The sequence below is a fragment of the Myxocyprinus asiaticus genome, chromosome 16 (assembly GCF_019703515.2).
Source record: "Myxocyprinus asiaticus isolate MX2 ecotype Aquarium Trade chromosome 16, UBuf_Myxa_2, whole genome shotgun sequence".
Taxonomy (NCBI): Eukaryota; Metazoa; Chordata; class Actinopteri; order Cypriniformes; family Catostomidae; genus Myxocyprinus; species Myxocyprinus asiaticus.
Window position 1 is genome coordinate 4,173,265 of NC_059359.1, and position 22,173 is coordinate 4,195,437.

Below are 22,173 nucleotides of genomic sequence, written 5' to 3' on the forward strand. Positions count from 1 at the left end.
GCAGAAGAACCGAGCCGGCGTGGTATTGGTGCGACACCATATGGGGCGGGGTTTAACAACTACGCCCATTCCCTGAGCCAATAGAATCGTCCAGATCAGTGAGCTGTCAATCAAATGCCGGACTTTGACCAATCGTTTACTCCGGGTGTTCTTACAACTGCGATCGGACTGAACCGACGGTAAAAGTCGTTTCTTTTATAATTAGGTTAAAGGTCATGTGTTTGTTGTTACTAAACGCAGCGGTGAGAGCACCTTTAGAGCATGCTACTAGTAAATTACATTATTATAAAAAGTGATAGAAGAAAAAAGCTTTCAGAAACTACGAACTGAACATTTGCTTTGCAAAATGATTCACTGTCTCAGAGCTCTCGAGGACATCTGCTGGTAACAAACTCGAGTGAAAAGCAGAATTTCATGAAAATGTAGTTTAGTGTTTTAATTTTTAATTTGTTAAATAAGTGTTGCCTTTATACTAATACAACATTTCTGTTAGTGCTTCCAATGCCAAACATCATTTATATAAATAAAAACAAAGTTCCTTTTGCTTTTTGGGAACCATCTCCCAATGTTCTAGGAACGCTCTTTTTAGGTTCTATTTTTTAAAACCATATACTGACGTTCCCAGAACGTTGCAGGGAGGTTTTTGTTTGACAACCTTAAAAGAAAGTTAGAACGTTCTCTGCTGGTTATTTTTAGGTTTTATTTGTACAACCAAAAGCCAACCTTCCCAGAACGTTGCTATGAGGTTTTTATGGGGCAACCTAAAGAGATCTTACACAGAACGTTCTCTAATGGTTATGTGGATAGATGATTTCTCAGTAGGGGTAAAATCTTTCCGTGGCAGTGAGAACCGCCACGGAGACCTGACACTGCCACAAGCAGCTCTCACTTGACCTGCTACCGCCACAAGCAGCTCTCACTCGACCTGCCACCGCCACAAGCAACCTGTCACCGCCACAAGCAGCTCTCACTTGACCTGTGTCTGCCACAAGCAGCTCTCACCCGACCTGCCACCGCCACGAGCAGCTCTCACTCGACCTGCCACCGCCACAGGCAGCTCTCATTCGACCTGTCACCGCCACAGGCAACTCTCATTCGACCTGTGTCTGCCACAGGCAGCTCTCACTCGACCTGTGTCTGCCACAGGCAGCTCTCACTCGACCTGTCACCTCCACAGGCAGCTCTCACTCGACCTGCCACCGCCACAAGCAGCTCTCACTCGACCTGCCACCGCCACAGGCAGCTCTCACTCGACCTGCCACCGCCACAGGCAGCTCTCATTCGACCTGTCACCACCACAGGCAACTCTCATTCGACCTGTCACTTCCACAGGCAGCTCTCACTCGACCTGTGTCTACCACAGGCAGCTCTCACTCGACCTGTGTCTGCCACAGGCAGCTCTCACTCGACCTGTCACCTCCACAGGCAGCTCTCACTCGACCTGCCACCGCCACAAGCAACCTGTCACCGCCACAAGCAGCTCTCACTCGACCTGCCACCGCCACAAGCAGCTCTTACCCGACCTGCCACCGCCACAGGCAGCTCTCATTCGACCTGTCACCGCCACAGGCAGCTCTCACTCGACCTGTGTCTGCCACAAGCAGCTCTCACTCGACCTGCTACCGCCACAAGCAGCTCTCACTCGACCTGCCACCGCCACAAGCAGCTCTCACTCGACCTGCCACCGCCACAAGCAACCTGTCACCGCCACAAGCAGCTCTCACTAGACCTGCCACCGCCACAAGCAGCTCTCACCCGACCTGCCACCGCCACAAGCAGCTCTCACTCGACCTGCCACCGCCACAGGCAACTCTCATTCGACCTGCCACCGCCACAGGCAGCTCTCACTCCACATGCAACCGCCACAGGCAGCTCTCACTCGACCTGCCACCGCCACAGGCAGCTCTCACTCAGCCTGCCACCGTGGCTCTCCCTCGACCTGTCACTGGCACAGGCAGCTCTCACTCCACCTGCCGCCGCCACAGGCAGCTCTCACTCGACCTGCCGCCGCCACAGGCAGCTCTCACTCGACCTGTCGCCGCCACAGGCAGCTCTCACTCGACCTGCCACCGCCACAGGCAGCTCTCATTGTGTCTCCTTTTTGATGCGCTTTCCTTATTGAGCGCGCTTGGCGTGCACCTCTTATTAGAGAATGCTGTAGCTAATATTAAGCTCAATTCTCTGTTATTGAGCACACGTGTGCCTCTCCCTTGTGATTGGTGAACCACACGTTAATTATTTGATTGATAAATGGTGTTCGTAAAGATGACGTTGTGTTTGTTAACTACCAATAGTGTAGTCTAGGGTATATGCAGGCATACGGCGTATGCCCAACTATCTTTCTTAGGATTTTGCGTATGCCCACCTAAAATAAGTGATGATACGTATCGCTGCCAGAAAAACGAGTAGGCTTTTGACCCGGAACTTTTTCAGTCTACTAACACGATACCACAGCACCGTTGAGTGAATTGTGTTTTTTATTTTTTTTTTGTCCCGAGATTCTTTCTAAATGCGCATGGAGCTGCGGGAGGCAGGAGCGCAACTGATGGCACAGGCAAGACAGACAGTCTGACTAAGCTGATCCACTAATCAGAATGTTCATTTTAGACACAACTGGATATTTGCAAACCAGTCATATTTTCCATTTCAGTAAGGGGCGGGACATTTCCAGCATCTAATGCTGATGGAGCATCCCTGGAGTAACCATAATTTGCACTGTAAATGTATTTCCCTGTGAAACTATGGGTGCAATAACTTGATGTATTTTCACAAAGTTTAATTGCATAAGTTACATTTAAATGTATAGTCTACATACTGATATCAGTATGTAGGCTATACATTTAAATTTAACTTATGCAGTTAAACTTTGTGAAAATACATCATGTTATTGCACCCATAGTTTTTGATGCTCTTTGCAGATGCTGGACAACTGTGTCCTGTAACTATATCAGTTTTTGCCTTTTACTGCTGTCGGTGGTGCCTTTTTTCTTTGTGATATCAAAGCATTTAAATGTACGTTTCTAAGTAGGAAAACAATTTTACTATACACAGAAAAGCACATTATAGGACACATATAAACAAATAACCATTAATCCTTATGTAGGCTATATATGGTAATACAACGTGTTAACGTGAACATTACTACACTCATATTAGCTATACAATGCTTAACAGTTTATTGGATATTATGTATTAGTTTTAATTACAGTAATTATAAAGTATTAAACATTTTCATTGTAGCCTTATGAATGCAACATTAATGAGACCTATTAATTTAAATACATATTTAACATCGTTACCATACCATGGTTTTTAGTAGTGTACTGTACACCATGCCAGCAAGAAACGTTTTGAATACATTTTGTTCATATGGGACTATAATTACAACAGCCAATTTATTTTTTATTTTTATGGGGTCCTTCATAAATGCACAGTATGCCCACCTCTTCAGACACTACTACACCACTGCTTCGGACTATAAGTAGCAGGACCTTTCAGAAATCTGCAACTTATATTCCGGAAAAAATCTGTATTTATTTATTTATTTTGTGGAATTTGATCATTTTCCACGGCACACTAGTGTAGTTGGGAAACACAGCTTTAAGCCTCAATAATTTGCTTCAACTATAACACTATGAGAATGTGAAAAATGATTGACAGGCAGAAAGCGTCAAAGACTGCTTTTTCCATGAAAAAAAATAAATGCTTACAGCACCTTTAATGAAGGGGAAATATACTGCATAGTAGGAATCACCCCATCCACAGTTTTTCTGATCAACCACTGGGCGGCGCCATGATGATTCTAATTGCCTGTTTTCTACTTGGTCTCGAGCCGCCAAGTAAAAACCCAAAACTTTATTTTAACATTATTCCAAACTTTTGGCCGCCAGTGTATATATATATACACTCAGCGAAAAAAGAAACGTCCTCTCACTTTCAACTGCTTTTATTTTCAGCAAACTTAACATGTGTAAATATTTGTAGGAACATAAAGATTCAACAACTAAGACATAAACTGAACAAGTTTCACAGATATGTGACTAACAGAAATGGAATAATGTGTCCCTGAACAAAGGGGGGGGGGGGTCAAAAGTAACAGTCAGTATCTGGTGTGGCCACCAGCTGCATTAAGTACTGCAGTGCATCTCCTCTTCATGGACTGCACCAGATTTGCCAGTTCTTGCTGTGAGATGTTACCCCACTCTTCCACCAAGGCACTTGCAAGTTCCTGGACATTTCTGGGGGGAATGGCCCTAGCCCTCACCCTCCGATCCAACAGGTCCCAGACGTGCTCAATAGGATTGAGATCCGGGCTCTTCGCTGGCCATGGCAGAACACTGACATTCCTGTCTTGCAGGAAATCACACACAGAACGAGCAGTATGGCTGGTGGCATTGTCATGCTGGAGGGTCATGTCAGGATGAGCCTGCATGAAGGGTATCACATGAGGAAAGAGGATGTCTTCCCTGTAACACACAGCATTGAGATTTCCTGCAATGACAACAAGCTCAGTCCGATGATGCTGTGACACACCGCCCCAGACCATGACGGACCCTCCACCTCCAAATCGATCCTGCTCCAGAGTACAGGCCTCAGTGTAACGCTCATTCCTTCAATAAACACGAGTCCGACCATCACCCCTGGTGAGAGAAAACCGTGACTCGTCAGTGAAGAGCACTTTTTGCCAGTCCTGTCTGGTCCAGCGAAGGTGGGTTTGTGCCCATAGGCGACGTTGTTGCCAGTGATGTCTGGTAAGGACCTGCCTTACAACAGGCCTACAAGCCCTCAGTCCAGCCTCTCTCAGCCTATTGCGGACAGTCTGAGCACCGATGGAGGGATTGTGCGTTCCTGGTGTAACTCGGGCAGTTGTTGTTGCCATCCTGTACCTGTCCCGCAGGTGTGATATTCGGATGTACCGATCCTGTGCAGGTGTTGTTACACGTGGTCTGCCGCTGCGAGGATGATCAGTTGTCCTTTTTGTCTCCCTGTAGCGCTGTCTTAGGCGTCTCACCGTACGGACATTGCAATTTATTACCCTGACCACATCTGCAGTCCTCATGCCTACATGCAGCATGCCTAAGGCACGTTCACACAGATGAGCAGGGACCCTGGGCATCTTTCTTTTGGTGTTTTTCAGAGTCAGTAGAAAGGTCTCTTTAGTGTCCTAAGTTTTTAGAACTGTGACCTTAATTGCCTACCATCTGTAAGCTGTTAGTGTCTTAATGACCGTTCCACAGGTGCATGTCCATTAATTGTTTATGGTTCATTGAACAAGCATGGAAATCATTGTTTAAACCCTTTACAATAAAGATCTGTAAAGTTATTTGGATTTTTACAAAATTATCTTTAAAATACAGTGTCCTGAAAAAGGGATGTTTCTTTTTTTTTTTTTTTTTTAGTTTATATATATATATATATATATATATATATATATATATATATATATATATATATTATTTGCAATAAATATTTTCAATATAATTATTTTAAAGAAATGGAGTCACTGTGCTCTACCAGTTTAGGGTGTGTTCTGTGTTAAAATATGTGAATAAATGTATATAAGAATTTGAGAAAAGGAGTGCAGATCATTATATATATATATATATATATATATATATATATATTTATATATATATTATAAAATTATGTATATTATATTAGTAATTAATTTACATTTTTATTTATTATAAAATAAATATACATATAAAGATATTTTAATTTACGTAATATTACGTTTTTTATTTATTTATTTTATTTGAATTTATCGTTATTTGAGTTTTAGTTAAATCATTTTGATTTTAAATTAATTTAATTTAATTATCTAATTTCATTTAAATATATTCGATGATTGTTTTTTTTTTTTTTTTTTCGTTTGCCATTTCTTTTTTATATGCGTCAACATGTATGTCTTTTGTTGTGAATTTCGTGTGTAAAATAAATGTTCACAAAAGAGAAACTCATCCAGGAGTATGTTGTGGAGTGTCTCCATGGTAACTGCAGACGCCTCATCATCGCGTCGTCTCATTGGTTACAGGTGTGCGTTCGCATTCCAATGTGCAATTTGATTCGAGCTTCTCTGTTTTGACTTCTCAAAATACACAGAAATATCTGCCGACCTTGAGTTTAAACCATGCGAATATATTCCGTGGAATACTTCGGATTCATTCAGGTGAGAAAATACATTTTACAACATTTAAAGCCACGAAGACGCGTTCATGAAGCCTTTGAAAAATATTTTGACACTTAAACCACTTAAAAATATCTGAATGCCATTGCATTACATAACAACATTTCAAAAATAAGTGGCCCATGTGATGCATTTTATTTTAAAGAAAGATAGCACAGGCACACTTCCAAGCAAAACTTGTCACAAAATGAAATGCATTAGGTTTAAAATGATAACACTATAGATATACTGTTCAAAATGAAGATTAAAAAGTAATGTGACACTTTGTGTGGTTGTTAGTGGGACATGTCTATAGTTAATTGCTGACATACACCTGTGTGAGGGGAACTGGCATCATACATCCACTAAAAATCTCCAAGACACCAGTTGATTAAAAGCAGAGAGTATTTATTGTAGACGGACCACTTCGATTAAAATGAATGGGAGAAATTGGAACGCCCAACAGCAGCCAACGGTCAGCGGATGTAGAAAGGAAGTCCCGCCTTACAGGTAAAAGAGCCAATCACCTTTTAGGTATCGCCTGTCAAGCAACTTGATATCGCGCATGCGCATTAGTTATTCAAGCCGGATAAAATGCGTGTTTTTGCGTAATATGATGTAAACAAGCAAAAACATGTATACCAGTATTGTCAGATTGTATTGCTAATTAGAAATATGTTATTTGATCATAATCTTGACCAACCGTTTTTGAGATTTTGGTCTTTCATCATTCAAGTAGATAGGAGCACGGTCCAAAGATGGCCAACAGTGGACTGACTTGCTAGAAAGACTTTGTTAAAAGTCATTTAGCAAAAATGGTTCAGAAAGTGAAGTAGTTCTGAGAAAAGCTCAAGCACCATTTTAAATATTATGTTAGTGGGGCCACTGTATGTGCCAAATAGTCTAGTTTTAAAAAGTCTATTTATTTGTATATATTTTTAAGCAATGTGTTCATTAGAATTTTTCCTTAGTGAATGATGTCATTGTTTGAAGAACAAGAGGGCTTAAAATGATCTTTAATAAGGATTTTAAAAAGTATTTCTCATCTGATTGATCAGCAGAAATGTGAGTGATGAAGATTGTGTTAAAATGCCTCTTCAAGACAGAAAGTCTAGAGGACCGATTAAATCCCATCAAAAACCCAAAGACGCCAATCGAAACCCAAAGTAAGCAGCTTTATGAATGTCTTTTTTTATTATTTATTATGTAATAAAGTATGGGCTAATTATATTTTTTTTGTTTTTAGGGAGCTTCTTGATCTAAGGAGGCTTCTATCTTTGATCACAGCTCCTTTATCCAAAAAACAGGTAAAAAAAAGATTTTTTTTGTTGTTGTTGTCATTTTGTTGTAAAATCATAGTAATAATACAGTAAAACTATTGTAATAAAAATCATAATCATTTCTCACAAAACTATTGTGAGGCATAGAAATTCAGTACAGTCACACAACAAAGGAATTTAATTATTCCAACACAAAACATCAATAATTACATTATTAATTTTGACTAATTAATTAAAGTTCAATACTTTTATAACAATTAACACAGCCATTTTTTATTTTGCAAAATATGATCCACATTGTTTTCATTTAACGTGATAACAATAAATGTTCAACATAAAAAATGTTATCTACTGATTCTACTGAGTTGAGCTGAATATTTTTGAATTTCAATCCATTTTAGTTCTTCTTCCTTAAAGTGATATTCTCTCATCATTTACTCACCCTCATGCCATCCCAGATGTGTGTGACTTTCTTTCTTCTGCAGAACACAAATGAAGATATTTAGAAGAATATTTCAGCTCTGTAGGTCCATACAATGCAAGTGAATGGTGACCAAAACTTTGAAGCTCCAGAAGTCACATAAAAGCAGCATAAAAGTAATCTGTATGACTCCAGTGGTTCAATCCATGTCTTCAGAAGCGATATGATAGGTGTGGGTGAGAAACAGATCAATATTTAAATGCTTTTTTACAAATGATCTCCATTTTCACTTTCGCTTTCACATTTTGAAAGTGAAAGTGGAGATTTATGGTTAATATTGATCTGTTTCTCACCCACACTTATAATATTGCTTCTGAAGATATGGATTTAACCACTGGAGTTTTATGGATGACTTTGTATGCTTTTTGGACCTTCGAAGTTCTAGTCACCATTCACTTGCATTGTATGGACCTACAGAGCTGAAATATTCTTCTAAAAATCTTCAGCAGAAGAAAGAAAGTCATACTTATCTGGGATGGCATGAGGGTGAGTAAATGATGAGAGAGTGTTCATTTTTGGGTGAACTATCCCTTTAAATTCAGCTCTGAATGGCATACGACCCTGCTATGAATTTATTTGCACTAAAGCTAACATGTCTGATTCATTCCTGCTCGCCATCTCAGGTTTCAGCGTTAAGTCAGTCTAAAGGACTGAAGTCTCGGAACTCCTCAAGTGTTCCCAACCGGAAAATCAGTCCAGACACTGAAGCATCTGCGCTGGAGAACTTCAGGTGCACAGTATGGATTGTACTCTTGTTACCTGGGTTTACTCATGGTCTGTTGGATTTGTTTTAACCAATGTTCATGGTGTTAACAGTGTGGCCTACAGAAACCAAAGATGTTTTAGTGACCAGCCACATCACAGACTCTTCCTGGACATCTTCACTGCCTTGATGGATAACAGACTCGGATGCAGGTCTGTATGCTTACCTATTATGATGATGTCAGCTCAAGTGTTTATAGATCATTTCAAACTAGTTTCTTTTGATTTCAGTGAATGGTTGGAAAATTCATCATCAGACAATGTTTTAAGAGTTCTGAACTGCTTGAGATTGTTGATCAGAGATTCAAGTCATCAGGTAGGACCCTAAAATCTCTGCTTGGTATCTGATGGATTTTGCATATTGTGATGGATATGATCCTAATTAGCTTTGATTTATTCTCTTCATATTGTTCGGTTTTGTTTTATTTAAAGTGATAGTTCACCCAAAAATGAAAATTCAGTCATTGTTTACTCACCCCTGTGTTGTTATAACCCTATATGGCTTTCTTTCTTTTTCTTAACACAAAGGGTAAATTGTGAAAAAATGTTGTCCTCAGTGATGTCATACAAGGGCAGTTTATGGTGGCCACCTCTTCAAGCTTCAAAAGAATGCAAAAATATAATTCAGAAGTCTAATAAATTATTCCACGAGACTCATGATTGTTATGAAAGAATACGAAAAGGTTTGGTGACTCACAAACCGAAATCGAATGTACAGTATTAATTAGAGAAACCACTTCTGAACGCGTTCATAACAGAGCACAAGATTAACAGTTCACTCAGCCCCCTCGTGACATTGGGGCGTTCAAATGAAAACTCTTTTTGTTTTATCTAAAAACAGGTCCTCCACAGCGATAGTGACAACAGAACACAACACAGCTGCACACAAAACAGAGAACAGAACTAACATATCTGAATAGTTTGTTGTCGATGAATTGATACATTTCTATGCCCAGCCTTATTTTTTAAACCGGAGTCCTCAATCAAAGAGAGAGATGGAGTAGGCGGGAATGTCTGTCTCTTCTTCTCCATTCTGAAATGGTGAGTATTTGTGATATACCTGAAGAGAGTGAGACCTCCGCAAAAACATTCAGTAGGTGTAGCATTCTCTGCCAAAATCAAGTAGTTTTTAACCGGCTCATGAGATGCTGGCTTTAATATACTGTTATGAGAACGTTTTTGGACCGGTGCCAGTTCACAGCAGACAGAGTTATCTGTGCAATGCCAAAAATAGAAAACAAGCGATCGATAAAATATACCGTCGCTCGTCACGGCTGGTTTGGATAAAAACTCTAATAAACATAGGAAAGATACCTTTCATCGTGTGTCTTTTGCCGTCAAGTTAGGACATGGTGTGACTGTGGCTGCCTGTAGCCTCCTCTATGTTTCTGTTTGATTTCCGAGTACTCCGTTCAATAAAATAAGGCTGGGCATAGAAATGCATCAATTCTTCGACTATAAACTCTTCATGTTTAGTAAGTTCTGTTCTCTGTTTTGTGTGCATCTGTGTTGTGTTCTGTTGTCACTATCAATGTGGAGGACCTGTTTTTAGATAAGCAAATTGAGTTTTCGCTTGAACGCCCCAATGTCACGAGGAGGCTGCGTGAACTGTTGCTCTCGTGCCCTATCATGAACATGCGCACAGGAGATCAACGGTCAGTGAACATTTTCTCTAAATAATACATTTAGATTTTGGTTTGTTTGTCTCACCAAACCTTATCGTATGCTTTCATAACAATCATGAGTCTCATGGAATAATTTATTAGACTTCTGAATTATACTTTTGTGTTCTTTTGAAGCTTGAGGAAGAAATCACTATAAACTGCCATTGTATGACATCACTGAGCACAACATATTTCACAATTTCCCCTTTGTGTTAAGAAAAAGAAAGAAAGTCATATAGGGTTATAACAACACAGGGGTGAGTAAACAATGACTGAATTTTCATTAGATGTTTAAACAACTTTAGAGGAGACACATGTGATGTCCAAATGTTTTTCTGCATGCTCTTTTAGAAAGTCTTCTTTGAACTCCAAGGCGCTGGGCAACTTGCGAAGGTAAATATTTTCAAAATGTTCACATGCTGAAAATAAACATTAGCTTGAGGAAATTCATTGTGTTTTTCTCATTTGATGTCTTTCAGTACATGGACTCGGTTGCCACCCATTATCTAGAATGCAGAGAAGACACACTTCAAATCGAGCAGCTGGTTGCCATGACATGTGAGACAAATATCCTGCAATGTACATGCATTTTCCATGCATTTTGGGAATGAGCCGGAAGAATAATAATGTGTTTGATATTGTATTCCCCTCTATTTTCTTTCTCTATGCAGATATGATTCAGAAATTGTCTTCAGTCGATGAACAAAGGCAGTGGATTATTAATTGTGGGGCACACAAGGTTTGTGTTTCATAGAGGAAATATTTTGAAGAATGTAATGTATTTTTACAATCCAAATCATGCTTTAACCTCCTGAGACCCCTACATGACTGCTATGTGCATTTTCCATTCCCCTTTTTGATTATTAACTAGCAGCCCCTTAGATACATGAAGAAAAAGATAAATAGACCAAATAGTTTTCCTAAAAATGTATGTCCACATATGTGGATGGCGGTACTAAGTTGTGAAATTTTAAATGATACCAAGCTAAAGAAAGTCAGATTTTTTCAGAATAAATAAATGTAGTCAGAGTAAAATTGTTTATTATGTTTCCAGTGTTGATTATTTATGTTTTTCAGATGTTACAGACATTACATCAGAAATTATCATAATTAATTCTGATTCAAAGTAATGTCCAGCATCATCCAATCACTGCCAACCTTGTTAAAATTAAATTACACATTATAAATTCTGAATCTATGTACTGATTATCATTGTCTCATGTCTGTTAAACATGTTGAGTGATCCAAACATCATCTGCAGCCTGAAACTGAACTTTTGATCAGATTTTAGGAGTGAATGCACTTAGTTGCATAGAGAGCTATTAGATGCTCCCTTGATCCCTGTTTAGTGAATGACTTAACCTCCAGTGTGCTGTCTGTCTGCACTGGTCTCAGAACAGTTCGAAATGGATGCACCCACAGAGTGATAATGCACAGTAAATATAGGATAATTTAACTGAAACTGAGCATACACGAATGTGTTCATTGTGTTTAACAGCGTGCCGTTTCGGGATAAATTGCTCAAATTTTAAAAATTGTATATCAGATGAAACTAGAGACTCTAATTTTTGGACTCAAACAGGTTTCAATGTAAAAACTTTATGAGGTTTCTTACCAGATGTAGTTTTATTGGCATTTCAACCAAACACAAACTCCGCTGTGGTTGGCGCCATGTTGTTTTGTCACATGACTCCATGCGTCTAAATTTTAACCCTTTTCTGACAGCACAGAGTCTCCTGAACTGAGATCAGTTGGTTTAAATTAAATTAAATTATGTGTTGTGTATAGTAAAGCCAAAATACAACATCCATGCATTTGTACGCGGGGTCTCATGAGGTTAAACAGCAGATTGTAGTTTATTGTTTATTAGTAGTATTAGGGATTTTCCTGTTAGGATTAGAGATTTGAACAAACCCTAAGTATTAAACTTCGGTGCATACCACCCCTCACAAAGTTTGTGCAGCAGCAACTTAGCAACCACATAGCAACACAGTAGTTTAACCACTTCAAATACCCTAGCAACCACATACTGTAGCAACCCAATAAAAACCATGAGAACACCCTAGCAACCACATAGCAAAACACTAAAACCATACTGAACATACTAGCAACCAAATAGCAACACACTAAAGACTACCCCGAACACTCTAGCAACAGCATAGCAATGCACCCAAAAAACAGTTCGAACGCAGTAGTAGAACCACCTAGCAACACACTAACAACCACTTTGTAACCACCTACTAATGCCCTAGCTACCACCTACCTGTAGAACACCCTAGAAACCACATAGCAATGTTAAGCAACACACTAAAAGCCATTTGAACACCCTAGCGACCAAATAGCAACACTTACAACCACCCTGAAAGGCCTAGCAACCACATAGCAATGCACTTAAAATATTTAAACACCTTAGCAACCACCTACCAACACGCTAACAACCATTCTAAACACTAGTTACCATTTACCAATGCTCTAGCAATCATATACCTGTAGAACACATTGGAAACTACATAGCAACGCCCTAGCGACTACTTAGAAACTTCCTAGCAACCCCCCACAACACCGTAGCATCATGGTGGCGAGTTTTGGCGAGCACCACTCAAATTTTGTTCGGAAAATGTAAACATCTTGTTGTATTTATCGCACAGACTCTTGTACGGCTGCTGTCCACGCGGGACAGTAGTGTGGTGTTAGGAGCGCTCCTGGCTCTCACCACACTAGCTGAAAGGTACTTTTACATCAAAGTGATATAAATCTACAGTGATTACATTAGCTTCTTTGGCTTTTGTCAATAATTCCACTTCTTATTTAGTCAAGAATGCAAAGAGAATATTGGGGAGCTGTCCGTTGTGGAGCATCTTCTAGTGGTATTACAAGAATATGACATGTTATCCAAAAGGTACGCAACAATGATTTTTTTTTTTTCAACTGGTAACTTTCTCTGTGTGTCAATGAATGCTGTAAACACACAAGAACAGGGTTTGAAATTAACTCCCGCCAAATGCGGGTAAAAATTGGCAGTGGCGGGTAACTCCGTTACTCTTACCAGCCACTTTGGCAGGTGACCTTTTCAGAGTTTTTCCTGCTTTGAAAATTATTATGAATGTCAGGTGACTCGGAACTGCTGGCGAAGCAAATTTAATGGTATTCACACGCATCTGTGAGCGCCACGCTCGCGAAGTGAATTGTCAATGGATTTAATTTAAAACAGTGGACACACACGCCAGTGGACACGTACAGTCAGCGTGCTCCAGAGCAAAACTTGCGTGATTCAGTCGGGCTCGGTGTTAGGTAAGTTACTCTAAAAGAGCAATGAATTACTAACTACTAATTACATTTTCTACAGTGTAATTAGATTACTATACTAATTACTCTTTCTGAAAAGTAATTGCATTGCTTATTTTTTTATTTTTTTTCCCCAATTTGGAATGCCCAATTCCCACTACTTAGTAGGTCCCCGTGGTGGTGCGGTTACTCAACTCAATCCGGGTGGCAGAGGACAAGTCTCCGTTGCCTCAGCTTCTGAGACCGTCAATCCACGCATCTTATCACGTGGCTCGTTGTGCATGACACTGCGGAGACTCCGCATGTGGAGGCTCATGCTACTCTCCATGATCCATGCACCCCATCGAGAGCAAGAACCAGTAATCGTGACCACAAGGAGGTTACCTCATGTGACTCTACCCTCCCTAGCAACCTCCCTAGCATTACACCCAACACTGGTCGGGCTTTACTCGATATCAGGGTGGCCGGCGGAGACCATAAAACTTATGTGACCCATCTGAATTCTACAGAGAACATTGTAGTATAAAGCATTATACGGAGGAAATCCAACCCCTTAAACTCCTAGACATCCCCTTCATTATAAACAGCAATACTATATTTTATTTTTTAGGAAAGACTATCTAACCACAGTAATGAGGAGCCATCCGTGCTCTTAACTGTGCTTCTTATGACCATGAATTATTAACAGATTATTGACAGATTTTCCTCCGGTTCAAACTGTCCATGACATAGATATTCTAAAAGTGACTTAAATCAGGCCTGATCTATGCTAAAGACATTCTTTTTCAAATAATGTCTAAACAAATGCATGCCGTTACAGTCTCCAGTTACCTTTATCAACTTTTGCAAGGGAAGTATTTTGGCTAGTGAAAATGTTGAGTGGCTAGTGACCTTGGAAACTACTAGCCACAGTGGCTGGTGAGCCAAAAAGTTACTTTCAAACCCTGTACAAGAATTAAACACTGTAGTTTTTATATATTCGCACAAGTTTTTCTCACAATTTCTACTTTATGTCTTAATTTTGTGATTTGCATGTTACAAAACACATTATTTGCACATTACATACTGAATTAATGCATTACTGTAAGATACTGTAGAGCTGCATCATTTAAATGTGTATCAGCCACTGTAAATTTTGCATTTGCATAATATAAAGCAATTAAAGGTGCACTCAGTAACTTTTGTCTTTGTGTCAACTTGGACATACACTGACACCTAGTGGCTTGGATGCAGCATCATTTAAAATCAAAAGTTTTCAGTTTCAGATGCCATTGTAGAAATGTAGTATTCACAGTCAACCATGATTACTTTAATCAATGAGTGAAAGTGTCCAATAACAGGACGGTTACTGAGATTAAGTGAGTAGTATTTGGCTGGTCATGTGATTCTAACATGGCCACCCTCCATGTAGAATAAAACAGCTTTTATATGGATGCTGATATGACTGGAGTCTTCATTTTAATGTGAGTGGTCATGATTATTAATATTACAATTCAGGTCTTAATGAGTTAAACCTTTTTAATGAGGAAAAGACTACTGAGTGCACCATTAAATTGTTATTTGCAGGCGTAATTTTGAGACATAAAGTCACATTTAGGAGAAATGGAGTCAAAATTCAGAGATTTTAAAGGTAAAGTGTGTTAATTTTTTTATTTTTTTGGTGTCAAACTAAAATATCAGTTTAATTTGCGACTATAAGTAAGCCATTTTTTTTATGGTTTTTACAGAAAAATTTAAACAGAGTGGTTTTGTGGCGCACAGAAATATTCTTCTGTTTATTTTAGCATTTCAACCAACTTCTTGGGTGGGACTGTCTGTCTGTTTGGGGAGAGTGTTCGGGAAACCTGTTTGAAAACGGTCATTATTTTTGAGGTTCCTTTTGTAGACACTAGTGGCACTGAAATTGCAGACTTCACCTTTAAATCTTGATTAAAAACATGTACATGGATGTTAACTCCCCCTGTATTTCTCCATCATGCATTTGTATGTTTGTTCTCTCAGGTTGAGTGCAGAGCTGTTGCGGTTGCTGTGTTGCGTTCACCGCGTCAGAGAGCAGCTGCGTCAGTGTGATGGGGTGCCTGTGTTGCTCAGTCTCCTGCACGCTGAACACATCAAGCTGTTGTGGAGCGCCGTGTGGGTCCTCGTGCAGCTGTGTCAGGATAAAGACTCTAGCGCTGAGATCCGAGCGTGGGGGGGCGTGCAACAACTGCTGCGTGTCTTGCATGGGTGCGTCTCAATGCAGTCAGTTCACATGGATTATGCTGGCTTGACAAAGCAACATATGTTATTGTTAGTGCTGTCAATCGATTAAAAACTGTAATCAAATGGATTACATGATATGCTGATTAACTAATCAAATTAATCACAATATCCACTAATTGAAAACATCAATATTAGCTGAGGAAAAGCTCCCAAATGAAGATAAATCAAAGATATTACATTGTTGTTGCAGACGAGCAATGCATTAACCCTTTAAGCTCTGAAGGTGTTTTTAAAGATTTCCTGTTTCAGTGGCATACCCAAAATTAAAGGCTTATACAAAACAAAAACAAAAAAGGAGTGTCAAGTGTTTGGTATCATTGTAAAGAAAACTTTTCACATTTTTTAATGATATAGATTATGATAAATTCTGAGACTCTCAGCCTAAGAAACTGCTGAAAAAATTAAATTAAGCCAAAATTTTACTTTATTTCTTATTTTTCTAATTTGTTATTATATATCTCTGGGTGTAAATAAGGTGGCTCTGAAAAACTGCTTTTGTTTAGTTCCCAATCATGTCAACTGTATCTGAGAAAAATTTTGTGTTGATACGACAAAGAAATAAAAATGTATAGCATTACAAATATAATTGATCATAAACATGTCCAAAAGCTTCTCCAAACAAATAAAACATAATAATTGTACATAAAAACTAATTACACATGCAAACACAACAATGACTAATATGCATAGCATGGAGACATGATTTTAGTAATGAGATGTCTTTTGACTTAATGAGCCTGCATCATTCATATACATGGCGCCATCTCCTGGTGGCCATATGAAACATTGTGCTTCATGTGGATTATCTAATGATCTATGCATCCGATTACCTTGTGTGTGGGCTCGTTTGAAAGATAATCACTTAAGTGATGTTATGTGATTTTTTTTATGTTCTGTTTATGTTTCATGAAGCAAAAACGCGGCATATAAGCAACACCAGCAAAATTGTCAAAGACATATACTTAGCTATTACTCGCTATATTTTTGTCTGTGAGTAAAACAAATCTGGTTGTATTCTACTCGAGAGCTTTCGAAAAACATGACACACGGCTATTTGAGGAGTTTGATGTTTTGACTGATTGCAATAATATGTACAGTGCAATTATCTTTTATAAATTATCAAAACTGAACACTTCTGATTTGTCTGCAAATTTCAAAGCACTTGTTCAGTTTTGGTCATAATGCCTGCATGCATTGGGAAGTAGAGCTTCTAAGCTTTCAAACGATACCTATTTTGTGTTGGTCAAGACTGTAGTTATTTATATATTGACAATCTTTTTTTTTTCTCCATCCGAGCCTAAAGGGTTAAATAGACATTACAAATAGTGGCTTTAGAAGTCAATACGTTGTTTACTTTAGTTCCATATTATTGACCATAAGCCTATCACTGGCATACAGTCCAAAGCAATCCATTTCGCCATTGCGTTTGTCAGTCTGTCCCGTGGTGCACTTGGTATGCGTTTTCACACCTGGCTCATTTGGAGCATTTGAAAAGCGCACTTACGTTCTGACCAGTGAGGGGACAGTTTGCTCACACGAGACTTTCATTAACACAGTTTTGGTCTGTTTTGAAATGTTGCCACGTGAAAGTGAACCGAGCCAAGGAGAATAGCAACATTTGTAACAATTTTAGCCCGTTTTAATAAATAAAACATGTGACATGCCTGAAAACGCCCTTCATGCTGAACAGTGCCGGTACTGATCGTTGATCATTTCGCTGTCAGTCAGGGCGGGGGCATCAGAAGTTTAAGGAAGGGCCTAAGGCAAATCGAGTGGGGCAGTGCCCTCCCTAGCCATAGACCCGGCCATGATGCTGAGCGTGTTATTGTATTCCATCTTCAAAATGTCTTAATTGTTGATCAGTGTACACATGCAGATTGATGACTTTGGCCATTGCATCGTGTCTCATAGTTTTCAGCACTATGAGACACCCCCTCCCCCCATTCAGTTACAAAATGTAACTATGGGTCAGGGGGCATGATTAAAGATGAACTCACTTATTTTTGTCAAATGTTAAACTTTTAAACAAAAAGAAATAGGAGAACAGCTGAATATCCCTTGTAATTGCTGCTTTCTCTCTAGGAATAATTTAATCATGACTGACTGTGAATAGCACATTTTTTACAATGACTTCAGTAACTGGGAACTTCTGTTTTTGCATGATACTGCATCTACGCTGCTAGGTGTCAGCACAACATACTGTCAATGCAAATATTACTGAGTGCACCTTTAAATATGTGATTTATTTATCACATTCATTAATTGTAATAAACATGTTGACAACCCTTGTTTGAAGTCGTGCAACATTTTCTCTCCAGTGAGCAAGTATATGTGTCCGATCGCTCCACCGTAGACACTCTCTCCAGTGCTAATGCAGCAGGCAGAATACACAGACAGCACGTGTCAGCGGAGGTGAGCCCTCAAGAGACTGCGGAGAACACCATGAATCTACAGGCAGGTGAGAAGAGATCATTTTTATTAAAATTAAATAGATTAATAATGAACGGTTTAAAGGAATATTCCGGGTTCTATACAAGTTAAGCTCACTCAACAGCATTTGTGGCATACTACTGATTACCCAAAAAAATGATTTTGACTCGTCCCTCCTTTTTTTTTTTTTTTTTTTTTATCCCATTTTTCTCCCCAATTTGGAATGCCCAAGTCCCACTACTTAGTAGGTCCTCGTGGTGGCGCGGTTACTCACCTCAATCCAGGTGGCAGAGGATAAGTCTCAGTTGCCTCCACTTCTGAGACCGTCAATCCGCACATTTTATCACGTGGCTCATTGTGCATGACACCACGGAGACTCCCAGCATGTGGAGGCTCATGCTACTCTCCGCGATCCACGCACAACTTACCACACACCCCATTGAGAGCGAGAACTACTAATCGTGACCACGAGGAGGTTACCCCATGTGACTCTACCCTCCCTAGCAACCAGGCCAATTTGGTTGCTTAGGAGACCTGGCTGGAGTCACTCAGCACGCATCCCTCCTTTTCTTAAAAAAAACAAAAAGCAAAAATCGAAGTTACAGTGAGGCACTAACAATGGAAGTGAATGGGGCCAATTTGTGGAGCATTTAAAGGCAGAAATGTGAAGCTTATAATTAGGGATGCATAACACGGATACCGTGTTAAACAAAAAAAACTGTATAAGAGGTGGTGGTTGAGTAAAACCCGTTCACTATGTGACTGTGACTCCGATTTTTCCTTTTTTTAAAGAAAGTCGAAATTGATTGTGGTAATCAACATTATGCACAAATGCTGTCGATTGAGCTTAACTTGTATTAAACCCGGAATATTCTTTTAATCCCTGTTCCTGTTCCCAGCATGCTGTGCTGCGATCACTGAGCTTGTTTTGGATGACACGACAGCACATAACGTAGTGCAGGTAGCACACTTCTTCTCACTCATTCCCTTGCTTTTACACTTTCTATTTACTCTTGAATCAAGATATCAGTCTACAGTATCCCACTTACATTCATGCTTTAATTTTGTTTTAGGAGAATGGTGTGTATATAATCAGCAAACTGATATTGCCACAAAGCTTTAACGGACCTCAGGCAAGATCTCTACAGGTATGTCACTGGTGAATACATGCAAAAGTGATTTACAATTTTAAAAAGGTTTTATATGAAATATATTAATCGCTTTTTAATTTTGTTGCTTATTTTCTAAAGTGTTACGCTTTCAGGGCTCTACGTTTCCTTTTTAGTATGGAACGCAATAGACATCATTTTAAAAGGTATCCATATTTTTTCCTTCTTTTTCTTTATTAATTTCTTTTCAATTTGTTTTATTTAGAAACGAAAAATAGTTATTCATGCATTTATTACATTTATAAATGATTATTTCTAATTTCATAATCCAAGTGATAGCTTTGAATGGAGTCCACACACATTTTTAAAGCATTGTTTGTTTGTTTATTTGTTTGTTTCAGACTGTTCTCCCCAGAGTTGTTTGAGATGTTTATTGATGTTGGCCATTATGTAAGAGATATTGCGGCATATGAACCACTACAGGAAAAAATCACCCTCTTTTCAGTAAGATACTGATGATTTTTGTATACTTACCCTGACTTAGATCTTGTGATTTGAACTTGTAAATATAATGGCAGAATTTTCATTTTTGGGCAAACTATTCCTATAACGCTTCACTAAGAAATAGCTTTTCATGCCAAACCTCTTGAAATGTTTACACTATGAGTTGGTTTATCTGTAGAAGGAAGAGTTGGATGTTCTCAGGGAAAACATAGAGATGGTGAATCAGAATCGCCCTCCGCTGAGAGTTATCAACGGTTATGCGGTTTTGGATCATCTGGGTAGTGGTGCTTTTGGCAGCGTCTTTAAGGTGAAGCTGATTTTTGCTGAATTATTCCTCTAGTTATTATCCCACATTATTAGATGACAGTTAAATGGACTCATTCACAGTTGTTTTTGTTCCACAGGTCCGTAAGCAGAGCGGGCAGAACTATCTGGCACTGAAGGAGGTTAACTTTCATAATCCTGCCTTTGGCAAAGACAAGTGCTCAAGAGACAGAAATGTGGAGAAGATTGTTTCTGAGCTGACCATCATTAAAGAACAGGTTCAAAAACAGAGAACTGTAGTAAAATCACTTTAACTCACAACCTCGAGTGGCTTACTGCTTTAATAAAATGGTGCAACAACAATACGATAAAAGATACCAATGTTTATTTAGAATTTATAGTATAAATGTAATGGTATTCATTGGAATAAATAATTATTTCCACCAAGTAATACAGTTCATTAGCCTAACTGTAGGCTGATTACAGTTGCCAATCAACATAGCGTCTTTATGCATTAATATAGAAAGTGTAGTCACAGGATTATCAGCATTTTAAATGGCTTCATTTGTCCTAAAAATAGAGTGTTTTTAATTTTGTTAAATTCTTTATCATTTCTTTCAGATGTCACACCCAAACATTGTAAAATACTTCAAAACATTTTTAGAAAGTAAGTATAAGTATCCTTTTGTGACCTCTGTTTTCATATATAAATATTATTTCAAGTTGACTATACAGTGGGGTTCAAAAGTCTGAGAGGACTGGTTAAAATGCTTCTATTTTTTATTTTTCTTGTTTAATGCAAAATGTTTCATTGGAAATTAATTTATTAGTATAATTGAGTGAAAAGTTGAACTAAAAAAATGTAAGAATTGTGCTTTGTCATAAATTTACTTAGTCAAATAGAAATCAAAATCATACATATTTATTCTTCATTTTACATCATTAAAATTGACAAATTTAAACATTTTTAAAAAGTAAAAACTATTTGTATTTCCCAAAAACTATGTATTTCCAGGTTTAAATGGAAAAACTCTCACACTGAAAAAATATATTTTGTGGTGAAATAAACAGCAGAAAAGATTAGGTACTTTCTACATTGAATAAGTTAAAGCATGAACTTGAAAATAATAAAGGGACAGTTCACCTAAAAATGAAAATTCAGTCATTGTTTACTCACTCCTGTGTTGTTATAACCCTATATGACTTTCTTTCTTTTTCTTAACACAAAAAAAATGTTGCTCAGTGATGTCATACAGTGGCAGTTTATGGTGACCACCTCTTCAAGCTTCAAAAGAACACAAAAGTATAATTCAGAATTCTAATAAATTATTCCATGAGACTCATGATTGTTATGAAAGAATACGATAAGGTTTGGTGAGAAACAAACCAAAATCTAATGTATTATTTAGTGAAAATGTTCACTGACTGTTGATCTCCTGTGCGTGTTCATGATAGGGCACGAGAGCAACAGTTCATGCAGCTCCCTCATGACATTGGGGCGTTCAAGCGAAAACTCAATTTGTTTATCTAAAAACAGGTCCTCCACAGTGATAGTGACAACAGAACACAACACAGATGCACACAAAACAGAGAACAGAACTTACTAAACATGAAGAGTTTGTAGACGATGAATTGATGCATTTCTATGCCCAGCCTTATTTTTCAGAGTATTCGGAATATTACACAATTTCTCTCTTTGTGTTAAGAAAAAGAAAGAAAGTCATATGGGATTATAACAACACAGGGGTGAGTAAACAATGACTGAATTTTCATTTATGGGTGAACTAATCCCTTTAAGTAAATTCTACATTTGTACTCAATTCAAACATGTAAAAATTATTGCTCTAGCTTATAAGTAAATATTATTCATGATTGTTTGTTGTTTTTACAGTGCGTCATGTATCAGTCCTAAAGTAGAAATCCTAGTTATTTTATTTACCTGTGAAATTTACTCAAATTAGCAAAT

General features: G+C 38.5%; 1 protein-coding gene across 1 annotated transcript in view; it reads left to right on the forward strand.

Annotated features, from left to right (window-relative positions):
• Positions 1-6,065: 6,065 nt before the first annotated feature.
• The window catches only part of nek10 (NIMA-related kinase 10), a 34,743-nt gene continuing 18,635 nt past the window's right edge, over positions 6,066-22,173 (forward strand). Inside the window, exons 1-21 of the mRNA XM_051721397.1 lie at positions 6,066-6,169; positions 6,467-6,676; positions 7,228-7,332; positions 7,413-7,473; positions 8,551-8,657; positions 8,744-8,842; positions 8,921-9,005; positions 10,705-10,746; positions 10,833-10,911; positions 11,025-11,092; positions 13,002-13,081; positions 13,166-13,252; positions 15,640-15,864; positions 18,219-18,358; positions 19,230-19,291; positions 19,404-19,478; positions 19,581-19,645; positions 19,841-19,943; positions 20,122-20,250; positions 20,348-20,485; positions 20,829-20,874. Coding sequence (XP_051577357.1) covers positions 6,603-6,676; positions 7,228-7,332; positions 7,413-7,473; positions 8,551-8,657; positions 8,744-8,842; positions 8,921-9,005; positions 10,705-10,746; positions 10,833-10,911; positions 11,025-11,092; positions 13,002-13,081; positions 13,166-13,252; positions 15,640-15,864; positions 18,219-18,358; positions 19,230-19,291; positions 19,404-19,478; positions 19,581-19,645; positions 19,841-19,943; positions 20,122-20,250; positions 20,348-20,485; positions 20,829-20,874 — 1,870 coding nt within the window. The 5' untranslated portion in view covers positions 6,066-6,169; positions 6,467-6,602. The remainder of the gene's footprint in view (positions 6,170-6,466; positions 6,677-7,227; positions 7,333-7,412; positions 7,474-8,550; positions 8,658-8,743; positions 8,843-8,920; positions 9,006-10,704; positions 10,747-10,832; positions 10,912-11,024; positions 11,093-13,001; positions 13,082-13,165; positions 13,253-15,639; positions 15,865-18,218; positions 18,359-19,229; positions 19,292-19,403; positions 19,479-19,580; positions 19,646-19,840; positions 19,944-20,121; positions 20,251-20,347; positions 20,486-20,828; positions 20,875-22,173) is intronic.